Source organism: Miniopterus natalensis, chromosome 1 (genome assembly GCF_054644295.1).
Source record: "Miniopterus natalensis isolate mMinNat1 chromosome 1, mMinNat1.hap1, whole genome shotgun sequence".
NCBI classification, from domain to species: Eukaryota; Metazoa; Chordata; class Mammalia; order Chiroptera; family Miniopteridae; genus Miniopterus; species Miniopterus natalensis.
Window position 1 is genome coordinate 52451184 of NC_142081.1, and position 12796 is coordinate 52463979.

Consider the following 12796-nt stretch of genomic DNA (forward strand, 5'->3'; position numbering starts at 1 on the left):
ATACCTGTGGAAAATTCTTTACAATAGGCACTGGATGAATTATGGGTGAAACATCAGACTTAAAAGTAGCAATTGGTTCAACTGGAGTTGAGAAAGTCAATGGTCTCATTCTCTCATCTTGATCATTTATCAATTCTATATTTTCATCTACTTCTACAGGAGGAGGTGGCATCTGTGCAGTAGGTTTAGAAGGAACTGGTTCTTCCAGTGAAGGATAAGTAAAATCCACTAAAATCCCCAAAAGAATAATAATAAATTGAAAGAACAGCAAACCCCATAAATAGTACTGACATAGCTCATGCACGTTATATCTGATAGTTAAATGTAAACTAAATGATGTGACAACAGTCTTAAAAAATTAAACATTAGCCCTGGCCGGTGTGGCTCAGTTGGTTGGGCATTGTCTGGTGCACCAGAAGGTTGCTGGTTCGATTCCCTGTGAAGAGCAGATACCCAGGTTGTGGGCTTGATCCCTGGTATTGTGCGTGCAGGAGGCAGCCAATTGATGTTACCCTTTCACATCAGTGTTTTTCTCTCTCTCTCTAAAAATCTATAAATTATTCTTTAAAAAAAAAAAGAATTAAACATTAACTTTCAGGTTATGGACATCTTCTATTTTGTTTTATGCCCGAAAATAAGTTGCTACCTAACAGAACAAAAGCACACACAACCAAGAACATTACTTTGAGAACATTATTAAAATTTATTTTACTGAAGGAACTGTAAACAAAAATTTTCACATACATACATGAGATAGACACCTCTTCATTCTTGCCTCGTGGTGGTGGAGTGACTTTAGCATTTGTTGTGTACTGGGGATAACAAAGGAGCCAGTTTTCATAGCCTCCTTCTAAAACCAAAGGCTCATTGCGCAGGACAGTTTTACTTTCCCACTATAAAATAAGGAAATAGTGTTTTTAATATGGTAGCTAAAAACACAACATTTTAAAATTGCTCTCTTGAAGATTCACCTAAATGATAAAAAACATGAGCGCTGAATTAAAAATTCAACATTAAATGAAATGAATGGGTAGACCAGGTTTTTAAAACCACACAAGTAAATCAATGATCTTAGAAGAAAAATAAATCTATATGCAATAAGAACCATCCATAACCTCACTGCTCAGAGATACCACATTAACACTTAACAGTTCTTAGTTTTCTACGAAGATACAGACTTTTTACACTTTATTATTACAAAACAATGAAGCTTTTATGATGCTGCTTTTCTCTTACGACTATCTTTTATTAATAAAGAGCTACATATCATTTGTAATGACCAGCTAATATTCTATTTCATAAACACATGTACACACAAAAACACACACATCAAAACTGAATCCATCATTTGAACACTTACTATTATTTTTCCCACTTGATTATAAACAATGTTGAGATAAACACTGAAAATCCTTCCTTATACATGCACACATCCAATCAACTCCATTAGGGAATATCCCCAGAAGTGGAGTTGCCGAGCCAAGGCACAAGAACATCTTAATACACACTGCTAATCTTTGAAATGATCTTAAAAAAAAATTGTCTTTTTGTAGGATAATTTCTAGGAGTAGAACTATTGGTTTCAAGTTTGGTAGATGATGCCAAATTGCCCTTCAAAAGGACAATACCAATTTATATACTTACCAACAGTGTATGAGAATGCCCATTATAAATCTTTACAATTTTTCCAAACTGGTGAGCATAAATGGTATCTTCTTTTAGTTAGCATTTATTAGTGAAACTGAACATCTTTTAACATATTTATTGGCCATTTATATTATATGATTTAATCTCATCCTTTGCCCATTTTTCTAGAATTGACTATTTTCTTAAGTAAACAGCAAATGTACTCTGAATATTTAGGAAAATAGGTCTTTGTCATATGTTACAAAAATCTGATTTTTACCTCCTTTGATTTTTTTAACACAGCTATATTGACCTTCCTTAATGGTATCTTGATTTAGGATCAACAAAATAAAAATACCTACCAATTATTTTTCCTAATAGTTCATTGTTTCAATCAACATATTTATTTTTGACTCATCTGGAGTCTAATGTTGTCTAAGATATAAGGTACAGATACGCTTCCTTTTACTTACTGGTTAGCCTGCTGTCCCTAAACTATTCATTTCAATCCATCTTTTCCTCACTGATTTGTTATGTCACTTTTATCATACACTAAATTTTCAAATATCTTAGGTCAAACTTTATGGAATTGCTCCTTTTGTAGGTCAAAACTAGTTAAATATTGGCAGTTTCATATATCAACCTATCTTTGGGTATATTTCTAGATTCCCTATTTTAAAGCATGAACTGTTTCAAGGCTTTTAAGAATGCCCTCCTGGAAGGCAAGGTTCCATCAACTGACCCCTCCTACCAGCAGACTGAGTTTTATTCTTACCACATTCTCACCAGCACTCAGTGCTATCATTTAATAATTTAACGAATTAAACAGTATTTTTATCTTGGTTCATTTGATCAGTGAAAATGTCATTCATTATTTCAATTTGCACTTCTCTGATTAGTAGTAAAGCTGACCATTTTTATGTTTGTATCACTTACATCTCCTCTTCTGTTTATTTCTATCTGTGTCTACTGCTTATTTTACCATTTTATCTTAAGTAATTTTCTTATTCATTTGTAAAAACTTCAGATTTTAGGCAGCCTAAAATCACTACTATATTTGTTGCAGTTATCTTTCTGTTAGTCTCTGTCTTCTTACAGTTTTTCATACCTAAGTTTTTATTTTATGAAGTTAAATCTATCAATCTTTTGTTCCTTAGTAACTATCTTCCTTTGTCTTTGTTTCATAATCTAATTCTTAAAACAAAAAAATAACACCTTTTTCAGACAATTTCTATCTCTGAAAATTCTAATATTCTATTTTATATAGAAAAGTTCACTGTTATTTGGTATTTCAAAATTAGTGTTCTAAATCTAAATTTAAAAAAAAAATCTAAAACCAAAGCATAATGGATCTTCTTTTCCTTAAGATAAACTAGTCAACATACCTTTCTAACAACCAGAGGCGGCTTGCAATTATCGTAAACCAACAAGGAAACTTGCTAACCTTGAAAAGTGCATCTTTCAGACTCCGCAGAGTTGTTCCAAGTTGTAAATCTTTTGTAGAACTAAACCAGTCAAGAAGTACCACATAATCCACATTCCCCCTCTTCTTCCATTTGTCTTTTGAGTCATCTGGGAGGTTTGCTTCAATCCAACTAGCAGTGACTCTGAAATGTATTAACATTTGTATTGGGGCAAAAGTAGAGGAGAGGTCCTTATATTCTAATATAAGACACCGAGTTTTGTCCTACAGTCTGTATCACACCACGGCAAACTTTAAGACAGATAGATTCCTTTCTAAGGTCAGACTGTGTATTAAGATATTAAATACCCTAAAATATTTAACATCACAAATGCGTAATATTGGAATATATTTTAGTATTAGAGACTAAAAGAAGCAGACTCAATTCTGACCCTTTACCAAAAAAGGGGACCAAAACTGAAAACAGAGGAGCCCATCTGAGTATCTCTCTCAGCCAAGTATAGACAACTGGGGGATCATCTAGGTAACATTATTTATATTTTAGTTCTCTTATACCGATACAGATAGTTAATAGTTAACCAAATATTCAAATATTTACTTAACAAACACACACAGCATTTACTATGTGACAGGTACTATTTTAATTGCTTTGTTCTGAATCTCACTGACTCCTCACAACAGTACTATAAAGTAGGCATTGTTATCCTCATTTTGTAGATGGGGAAACCGAGGCACAAAGAGATTAAGTAAACTGCCCAAGGTTACAGCTGCAAAGTGAAGCCAGAATTCAAACTCAGGCAATTTGGTTCATGTCCAAACTCTTTGCTGCTCTGTTGTGTGTGTATGGTATTATCAACTCTACAATAAGGCATGCTGTTCACTTCCTCTTTTCCTCACAGAAAAGCTGAAGTTCTTCCTGAAGTCCTTACAATGGGCCTGCCACATGGTCCCTCCTCCAAATCCTATTATCTCAATGTCCTCATCGCTAAAAGTACTTAGCCCCTTCACTCCACTCCTGGCACTGGCTTCCTTGTAACTTCTGGTATGCTCCTACCTATGGGAGCTGTCAACCTCTGTCTAAAACCCTCTTTGGTCAGTTAACTCCATCAGTCATTCCCTTCATCCCCTCAAGATCTGCTCACTAGCAACTTCTCCATGAAGCCTTCCTGGAATAAAATTTTAACACCCACCCCAACATACAAGCTTGACACACCCATCTCTAAAGCACTTATCAACAGTAAACATATATTTTAAGTTTTACTGTCTCACCTACCTTGTCTCCCTGTTAATAAAATATAAGCTCCATGAAGCAAAGATTTGTCTGTTCAACTGGATTAGTTCCAGTACTGAGAACCAGAGTAACCCAGCCCACAGTAAGTGCTAAGTAAATATCTGCTGAATAATTGAATGAGTAAAACAGATTTGCTCCTCCAGGTAAGAAACTCCAATAGTACTCCTAACAAAGAAGCTAGGCATTTCAATATTTAACTGATAATACTAGTAAGCGAGGCAGAACTGATGAAACTTTTATTCATAAGTAAAACTAAAGGGTTTAGATTAAAAAAAAAATCCTGTATATAATAATGTTTACTGTACCTATTAGAATATAAAGAAAAAAAGAATATAAAATTTTGCCTCATAATAATTCTTACTTGATATACTGAAATCAGAAGGATGCTTAGTCAACAAAGAATGAGAAAAATTGAAATGTGATGTTCTTAATGACTATTTCTAACTGCAGGGATATACTTGACTAAACACTCTTTATATAAAAACTCAAGATTAGTATTCTGCAGAAAACACTTTGCAAAACAACAGTATCAACCAGTGTTTCCCAAAGTTCACTCTTTCATGTATCATTTCACACACTGCTACAACTTTGCTTTACCCTGTCTATGATTTAATATTTTAATTATTAGTTAATTTAATTGAAAGTGGTCCTTAAAGAAATTTAACAGGAAAATGTATATTCCTATATACATGTAAAAATAGCATCATATCCAATAAAAGAAAATCCTAAAAGTAAATAATTCTAAAAATAGATCAATAAATTATGCTATATTCACCCAATACATCACTATACAGCAATAAGAATAAATATATTGCAACTGCACACAATAATATAGATGACTCTCAAAAACATTAGGTTGAGTACAAAAGCCTGACATAAAAGACTATAGATTGTATGATTCCATTTATATAAACTACAAAACAGAAAAAAAATGAATCTATTAGAAGTTGGTTGTTTCCTGGGCAGATGGGGATATGGGTAGTAACTGACAGGTGGCATATGAGGGGTTTCTGGAGTGATGATAATGTTGTTTCTTGGTCCAGATACTAACTAAATGAACACATTGTTTCTGAAAATTCACTGGGCTAAATACTTACATAAGCAGTATGAATACTACACTGTTTAACATTTAAAAATAGACAATGAAAAAATACAATAATCACCATCAGGTAGCTGTAGACACTGTTGCCTACAGAAAGCTCTGAGGCCTGCTCTCTGGTAAGAAAGAGAGATTAACAAATATTAAAAAGTAATGCTAGCACCAAACTTAGAAAGACTGAAACAGAAATTAAAAGGGAATACTTTTCTTTGTATACAATTCATTGCTCTTTAATCTTCAACCTAAACTCACCTTGAGTTTCACAGTAGTCCAAATCTCAGATTTTGGGAAACAAGTCAATAAAAACCATCAACTTTCTGTTAGTACAGAGTAGACTACCCAAAGATTAATTATAACTTTCTCTTTGCAAATCCTGGGAATATATTCACACCTATTTGATTAGACTAAGCACTCAAATCTCATGTTTAAATAGTGTACTTACTAACCTGTTTAATGGTTCAGGGTAGAGGAATGATAGAGGGAATGGCAGAAGACACCTAGTTTTATGAAGTAAATCATCAAGCTAAACTATTCAATTAAAAAAAATCAGATAAATAAATAGCTAGATAGATACACAGATTAGACAGATAGATAGCATATTTACAATGCATGATGTTCTTCAGGTCAAACATTTAACAACATCTGCAATGTACCAAATATCATGCTTTTTCTTACCTAACTGAAAAAATATATCTTCTTAATGTTAATTTAGTCCTGGAATGGACCATAGATTTTACCTAATCCAATTCCATAAACTAAGACCCAGAGAGGTTATATAAAAATATAACACTCAAAATAGTGAAAATAGCCCTGGATCTAGACTAACTGTCACTGTTGTGATAGTTTCTAATATATATCAATGCATGTAACTTTAATTTTATAGATTAAAAGCCTTCTTATCAAAAAAGAAAATATTTTTTAGTTACAAAAATTTAGTCTTTGCAAATGTAAGCCACTGTGCTAAATGTGTGTGTATAAAATTTCTCATTTAAACTTCTCAAAACCTCTAAGATAGGGACTTTTATTACCTCCATTTTACAGATGGAAACATGGGCTTACTAGGTTAGGTCTCTACCCAGAAGTACTATAGCTAATAAAAGACATTTGTAATCTCACTATAGTCTTACTGTAGAGCCTTTACTCTCTCTAAATCACTTAGTTATACTGCTGCTTCTTCAAAAAAGTATCTGTGTACTCTTTTGCTACAGATAACAGTATGGGAAATTTCAAATTAAAAAAAAAACAATTAATTCACAATTTACTCCATTTGGTACATATGCTTCAAAAGCTCATACATAATAGCATGAGAAATTAGTCAACAAACACCTGGGAGGAGAGAGCACACAAGGGCAGCTTCATTTCTCTTCTAAGACTCCCAATGCCACAGATAGGAGAAAACAGCCTGACTGGAATGTCTTTTACAGTACTCTTCAGAAAGGGTAAGGTGTGCCATTAGGAGCAAAAAATGAAAAAGTCAATGGGAAAAGAAAACACTATTATATCACATTTAGATTGAATGCTAATTAGTAATATTTACTACTATCCACAGTTTATCATTTTATCTCAATACACAATGACCCACCCTGGACTGATGGCTTCTTCAGGAACACTGAGAGAATCTGAAATATGGGAACCCTGATAATCCTGCATTCTTCGAGCATCCATTATAATCAAGCTGATGTTTTCGTCCATCATCATTGTGTATAGTTCCTTTGCCGTGACTGATCCTTGGAATCAAGAAAAAATAATATTAATGACAAGTAACACCCAGTTCTTTGTGCTATGGTATCACTAAACACAAGACAAGCATAGTTTTTTTCTAGAAGAGTAAAGTGTGCTGGGTGTCACATACTTGCTGTTCCATCACACTATTTATTACCTTTTAAACTAACATTAAATATAACATGTTTTTGACTTATCAGGAAACTAATTCAATGTTCTGTCTAAAAGACTTAAATATTAAAACTTGCTGTTGAGTTTACAATTATTTCTGATGCTGACTCTGTTACTAGTTTAAAATAAAGGAAATTAATGTGTGTATCTCAGAAATATATTCTCTTTTAAACAATTAAGCCACTTAAAAAAAAAAGTAAACCAGAAGAAACATCTATGGCTCAAAAATTCTTGAAAGGGTCTAAATTCTTTAATGGAGTTTTATGGGGGCTATTTTAGATTTTCAAGTATTCCCAGAGCAACAAGCCAAAAACTTACTTGTGTTCTACTAGCCACCTGTTTTTACTGGAACACAGCTATACTCATTTGTTCACATATTGTCTATGGCTGCTTTCACACTACAATAGCAAAGACCACAGGGCCCCCCAAGCCTAAAATATTTACTATCTAACTCTTTAATTTTTAGCCAAAGTAAATATTCCCTGTTACTATTTTCCTCTTCCAGCTTCTACCATCTAAAGTAAAAGATCAAAAAGCACTACAAGGTGCCTGGCTGGCATGGCTCTGGTTAAGTGTCAACCTATGAACCAGGAGGTCAAGGTTCGATTCTGTCAGGACACATGCCCAGGCTGAGGGCTCGATTCCCAGTAGGGGGCGTGCAGGAGGCAGCTGATCAATGACTCTCTCTCATCATTGATATTTCTATCTCTCTCCCTCTTCTTTCCTCTCTCTGAAATCAATAAAAACATTAAAACGAAAAAAAAAAGCCTTACAAGGGAGCTTAATATGTCAAGAACTATTTTTTTGGCAGTGAGCTGTGAGAAGAATGTAGTCACATTCTCTCCTAAGCTAAAATATCCAGTTGCGCCCTGGCTGGTGTGGCCAGTTCATTGGAGTGTCATCCCTTACACCCAAAGGTGGCGGGTTCGACTGCAGGTCAGGGTGCACACTGAAGGGAATTGATGTATCTCTTTCACATCTATGTCTCTCTCTCTCTCTCTTTTCTCCTTTCTCTAAAATCAATAAAAAGCATATCCTCAGGTGAGGGGGGGAAATCCAACTGCTAATAACCATCCTACTTCCCTTTCTAACCATCAAGATAATTTTGACAATAAAACAGTCTAAACAGGTTGAGAACAAACCACTGAGAAGGGTAATATCAAAGCAGGATGAACTACAAAGGAAAATACAGGTAAAAACAAATCTTAGAATGAACTGGTAATAGCTTTTAGGAAGGTACCTTAACTAGGTTTATTTTTTATTGTTGTATGGCAATATTTTAAATAACTTATTTTAATGATACACACAATTAACATTTAAGTTAAGCCTTTTCTGAGATGAAAACTTAGGGCAACTAACTAAGTCCTATTCTTTAGGTCATATATTTGTGACTAGAACATCCATACCACCTGTGGATAATATCAAAATTACTGGTTTAGATTATTTAAGGAAGTAAAGAAGACTTTTAAATAATTAAGTCTTCAACTGAGAGTCGTAAGTAGTAATAGCTAACACTTATATAAAGTTTACTATGCATTCTATGAGTTTCACATGTATTAACTCATTCAATCCTCATCAATAATCCTACAAAATAGGTACTATTATTATCCCCACTTTAAAAAGGGGAAATTAAGTTAAAGAGGTTAATTACATGTTTGAGTCACATGGAAATTCAGATAAGGAGCCAAAGTTCAAACCCAGGCAGTCTCAATTCTGAGAGTCCATGCTCTTGTTTTATTTTTAATCCTTACCAGAGAATATTTTTTTCATTGCTTTTCAGACAGAGTGGAAGTGTGTGTGTGTGTGGGGGGGACGACACATCGATGTGAGACACACATCATTTAGTTGCCTCCTGTACTTGTACCACCGGGGCCAGAGATCGAGCCTGCAACTGAGGTACATGCTCTTGGCTGGAATCGAACCTGGGACCCTTCAGTTTGCAGGCCAGACTCTAACCAATGAGCAGAAATGACTAGAGTGTGTCCATGCTCTTAACCACTAATGCTACACTACCTTGAAAAGAAAACAATGACAAATACAAACTGTGGTTTTGATAGTTTCAATTACCTATCATAAATATAACCCACAATATATAAATTCAGGATACATTTTCAGTATATTTGTACAGGCTAGGAAAAATAACATAGCTTACATACAGATGAGATGCAATGTTAGAATCTCACTGTATAAAATCTGAAGCTAATTCTGATTAAAAGATCTGAGTAATAACCTAAAAGAACTCCCTCTTTCTGTACACACTTACCTTTCTCTGTGGTCTCATTTTTTTCACTATTTTCACCATTTATCTATTTCATAGAAAAAAAAAAAGTTTCAAGTTTAATAGAAACAAAAATTTTCAGAGGAACAAAAAGTTCAACTTTAATACTTCACTGAAACTGAAAGGCTAGGAAATGAAGGGCTTAGGGTACTGGCATTTATAAAAATACAGATGAACAGTAATGGCATTACCAAGTAGCTCTGGCAGTAGTTAACAGGTGAAATAACTAGCAGCATAACTGAATCATTTGACATTTCATCAAAATTTTCTTCAGTTATTGGCTAAATATATTAAAAGCACAGATTGTTACAGAAATGTATTGTTTAATTTAATGACAGAGTATTTCTTACAGCGAAGTAAAAATTGGGTTATTACCTGGCATGAAATATTCTAAGTGATAAAAGGGAAAACCTATAATCAAATCCTAGAAATAATCTACCCAGCAAGCTTATCATTCAAAATTGAAGGAGAGATAGTTTCCAAGACAAGCATAAACAAAATGAGTTCACCATTAAACCAGCAATACAAGAAATGTTAAAGAGACTTCTTTAAGCGGAAAAGAAATGGCCAATAGTAAAAATTTTAAAATATCAGAAAGAAAAAAACTCGATAAGGCAAACATTTAGTAAAAGTAGGGATCAACCACATATAAAGCTAATATGAAGGTTAAAAGACAAAGTAGTAAGATCATGTGCAACTATAATAATTAAGGGATACATGCACACACTCTCACACAAAAGGTGTAAAATATGTCAAAAACATAAACATTGGGGGTTAGTAAGAATGTAGGGCTTTCCAAATAGTATATGATTCCACTCAGATGAGGTACCTAGAGTAAGTCAAATGCGCAGGCACAGAAAATAGAATGGTGGATGCCAGGAAATAGGGGGAAGGGGGAAGGAGTGTGGGGAGTTACTGATTAATGGATACAGTTTGTTTTGCAAGATAAAAGGTGTTCTGGAGATGGATGGTGGTGATTGTTGCACGACAATGTGAATGTACTCAATACCACTGAACTGTGTACTTAAAAAATGGTTACGGTGTTCAATTTTATGTGTATTTACCACAATAAAAATTAAAAAAAAAAAAGTGGGGCCCCTACCCTCCCAGTCTCTGGGAGGGTGGGAGCCTAACTTCCATAACTGACAATCAATAAACACAGGTGGCCTCTCACATTGATGAACCTCCCACACTAACATACTCTTAATACTTTTCCAGTAGCTAATTAGCATTTAAAAATCTACCTACATCTTGTTTAAGCATTGCTGAGTTCAATCTCTTTCCCATATTACAATATTCATGAATAGTCTTCATTAACAGTTTTTAAAAAGAGCTTTTAAAATGCAACTGTAAGCAACCATCACCTTAAAATAGACTGCAATAAAAACAGTTTGTTAAATATGAGTCTCATGGTAACCACAAACCAAAAACCTGTAACAGAACCAACTGAAGCTAGAATATTTGATTCAATTTCTGATAAAAACACATCAAATTTTACCCTCACTGCATAAAAGAACGTTGTAGTGATATCTCAATTCTTCTTAAGCAAATCATCTGAGAAGAGTCTTTTTTCCTCACAGAATAAATTTTAAATACCTTTTGGGTTTTGTCTTTGGAATCCAATACATTTTCCAAAGAACTTTTAGCTGATGTGCCACCATCCCCTCTTCCCGCTTCCTGTCTTTTCTGTTTTTGCAGTTGCTCTTCCTCCTGCCTGTCCTTTTCTTCAAGTTTTTTCCGAACTTCAGCTTCTTCATATCTAGTTGAAAAAAGAAGTAAAGATGTCTTTTATTGCAATGATTATGAAAAGTAAAGGAGTTCCAGTTACATGATACTAGTACCCTGCCTTGGGTACGTACTTTCTCCCTCCAAATGAAATTCAATGCTACCTTTGGTCATTACAAGTCACAACTTATAAATCTGCCCTCTTTAGATTTATATCCAATCACCCAAAAATCTTGAAAAGAAACTCTATACTCTCAAATTGAAATTGTTTAATGCTTTTGTTGCTCTTTCCCTCCCACTAATCTCAACCTTTTAATGATTCAAATCTGCTGCAATTTCCTTTTGAAAGGAATTACAATCCTAAAATTAACTATAAGCCTCATTCACTTATAAAGTGATTCAAAATATTAAAAAAGTATAGACAACAAATAAGTGAAAGGACCTAAAGCCCCAAAAAAGAGGATATAAAAATAACATGATTACTGTAATAGTATGATTAGGGAAAATCTAGGTAAACCCAAAAGAAGTCAGTTAATAATGATGGGCAATCCAAAGATTAGGAGAAATTCTATTCTACTTAACTGTGTAAAGGAGAAAGAGAATAGTGATTCTAAATGATATCATCCACCTTAACATATTCTAGACCCAAGATTAGTAATTTCTAGAAAGGATGAAGTTCGGAATATAGTAGTTAAAAAAGATAATTTTTAAGTAAAGGTTATGATATATGTAACTATAACAGTTAATTGATCCAAGTATGAAAACCATTAAGAAAAAACACCGAACTAAAAATAGTTCCCTTTTTATTTTGTTATTTAAGGAATGAGTAAAAATGAAACATACTATTTTTTATTTTTCATTATAAGTCTGGTAAACCAGTCATGGCAAATACCAGAATTAGACTTTTTTAAAAACATGTATAACTTCTGAAACCAGACAAATAAAAACTATAGTAAATAATTTATTCCCATAAGACCAGTGTCCGGTAGCACATTACAACATGGAGCATGGGAAGAATTGTATTTTTCTGAAGATCCTGTTAAAAACTTAGAAAAAAAATGGGACCTGAGCTCTAAACTACTACACCAATGCTTACCTTAATAATCTATCATTCTAAGCATTTTAAAAACTTCAGCAAAGAATATTAATGGTAATACATGAACATAAGTTATACAGCAAAAGATTTTAACTTTTGTGTCCCATTAACACAGGACTTATTTTTAGGAATTGGGATTTATAAGCATGATCAACATAAACAGACAAATGATACATACTATTCTTTTTATCTTCTAAATTTACATTCTTTTAAAGATTTGAAAATAATAATGTCTGTACCTGAGTTTAAGGCTTTCAGAAAGTCTTTCAGCTTCTTCGATAGCTTTTTTGATGTTTGCAGGTCCAAGCATTGAATGAACATAGTCCTGAAATTATAGGAAAACCATCTTATACTGTTAGTACTAG

General features: G+C 33.5%; 1 protein-coding gene across 5 annotated transcripts in view; it reads right to left on the reverse strand.

The window, feature by feature from the left end:
- USP8 (ubiquitin specific peptidase 8) overlaps positions 1–12796 on the reverse strand; it is a 53108-nt gene that overhangs the window by 17441 nt on the left and 22871 nt on the right. For all 5 annotated transcript variants that reach the window (XM_087821466.1, XM_016210150.2, XM_087821469.1 and 2 more), the window contains 7 exons: positions 12671–12756; positions 11207–11369; positions 9596–9638; positions 7022–7166; positions 3071–3233; positions 749–893; positions 5–228 (listed from right to left, as the gene is read on the reverse strand). In XM_087821466.1, the coding sequence (XP_087677592.1) occupies positions 5–228; positions 749–893; positions 3071–3233; positions 7022–7166; positions 9596–9638; positions 11207–11369; positions 12671–12756 (969 nt within the window). The remainder of the gene's footprint in view (positions 1–4; positions 229–748; positions 894–3070; positions 3234–7021; positions 7167–9595; positions 9639–11206; positions 11370–12670; positions 12757–12796) is intronic.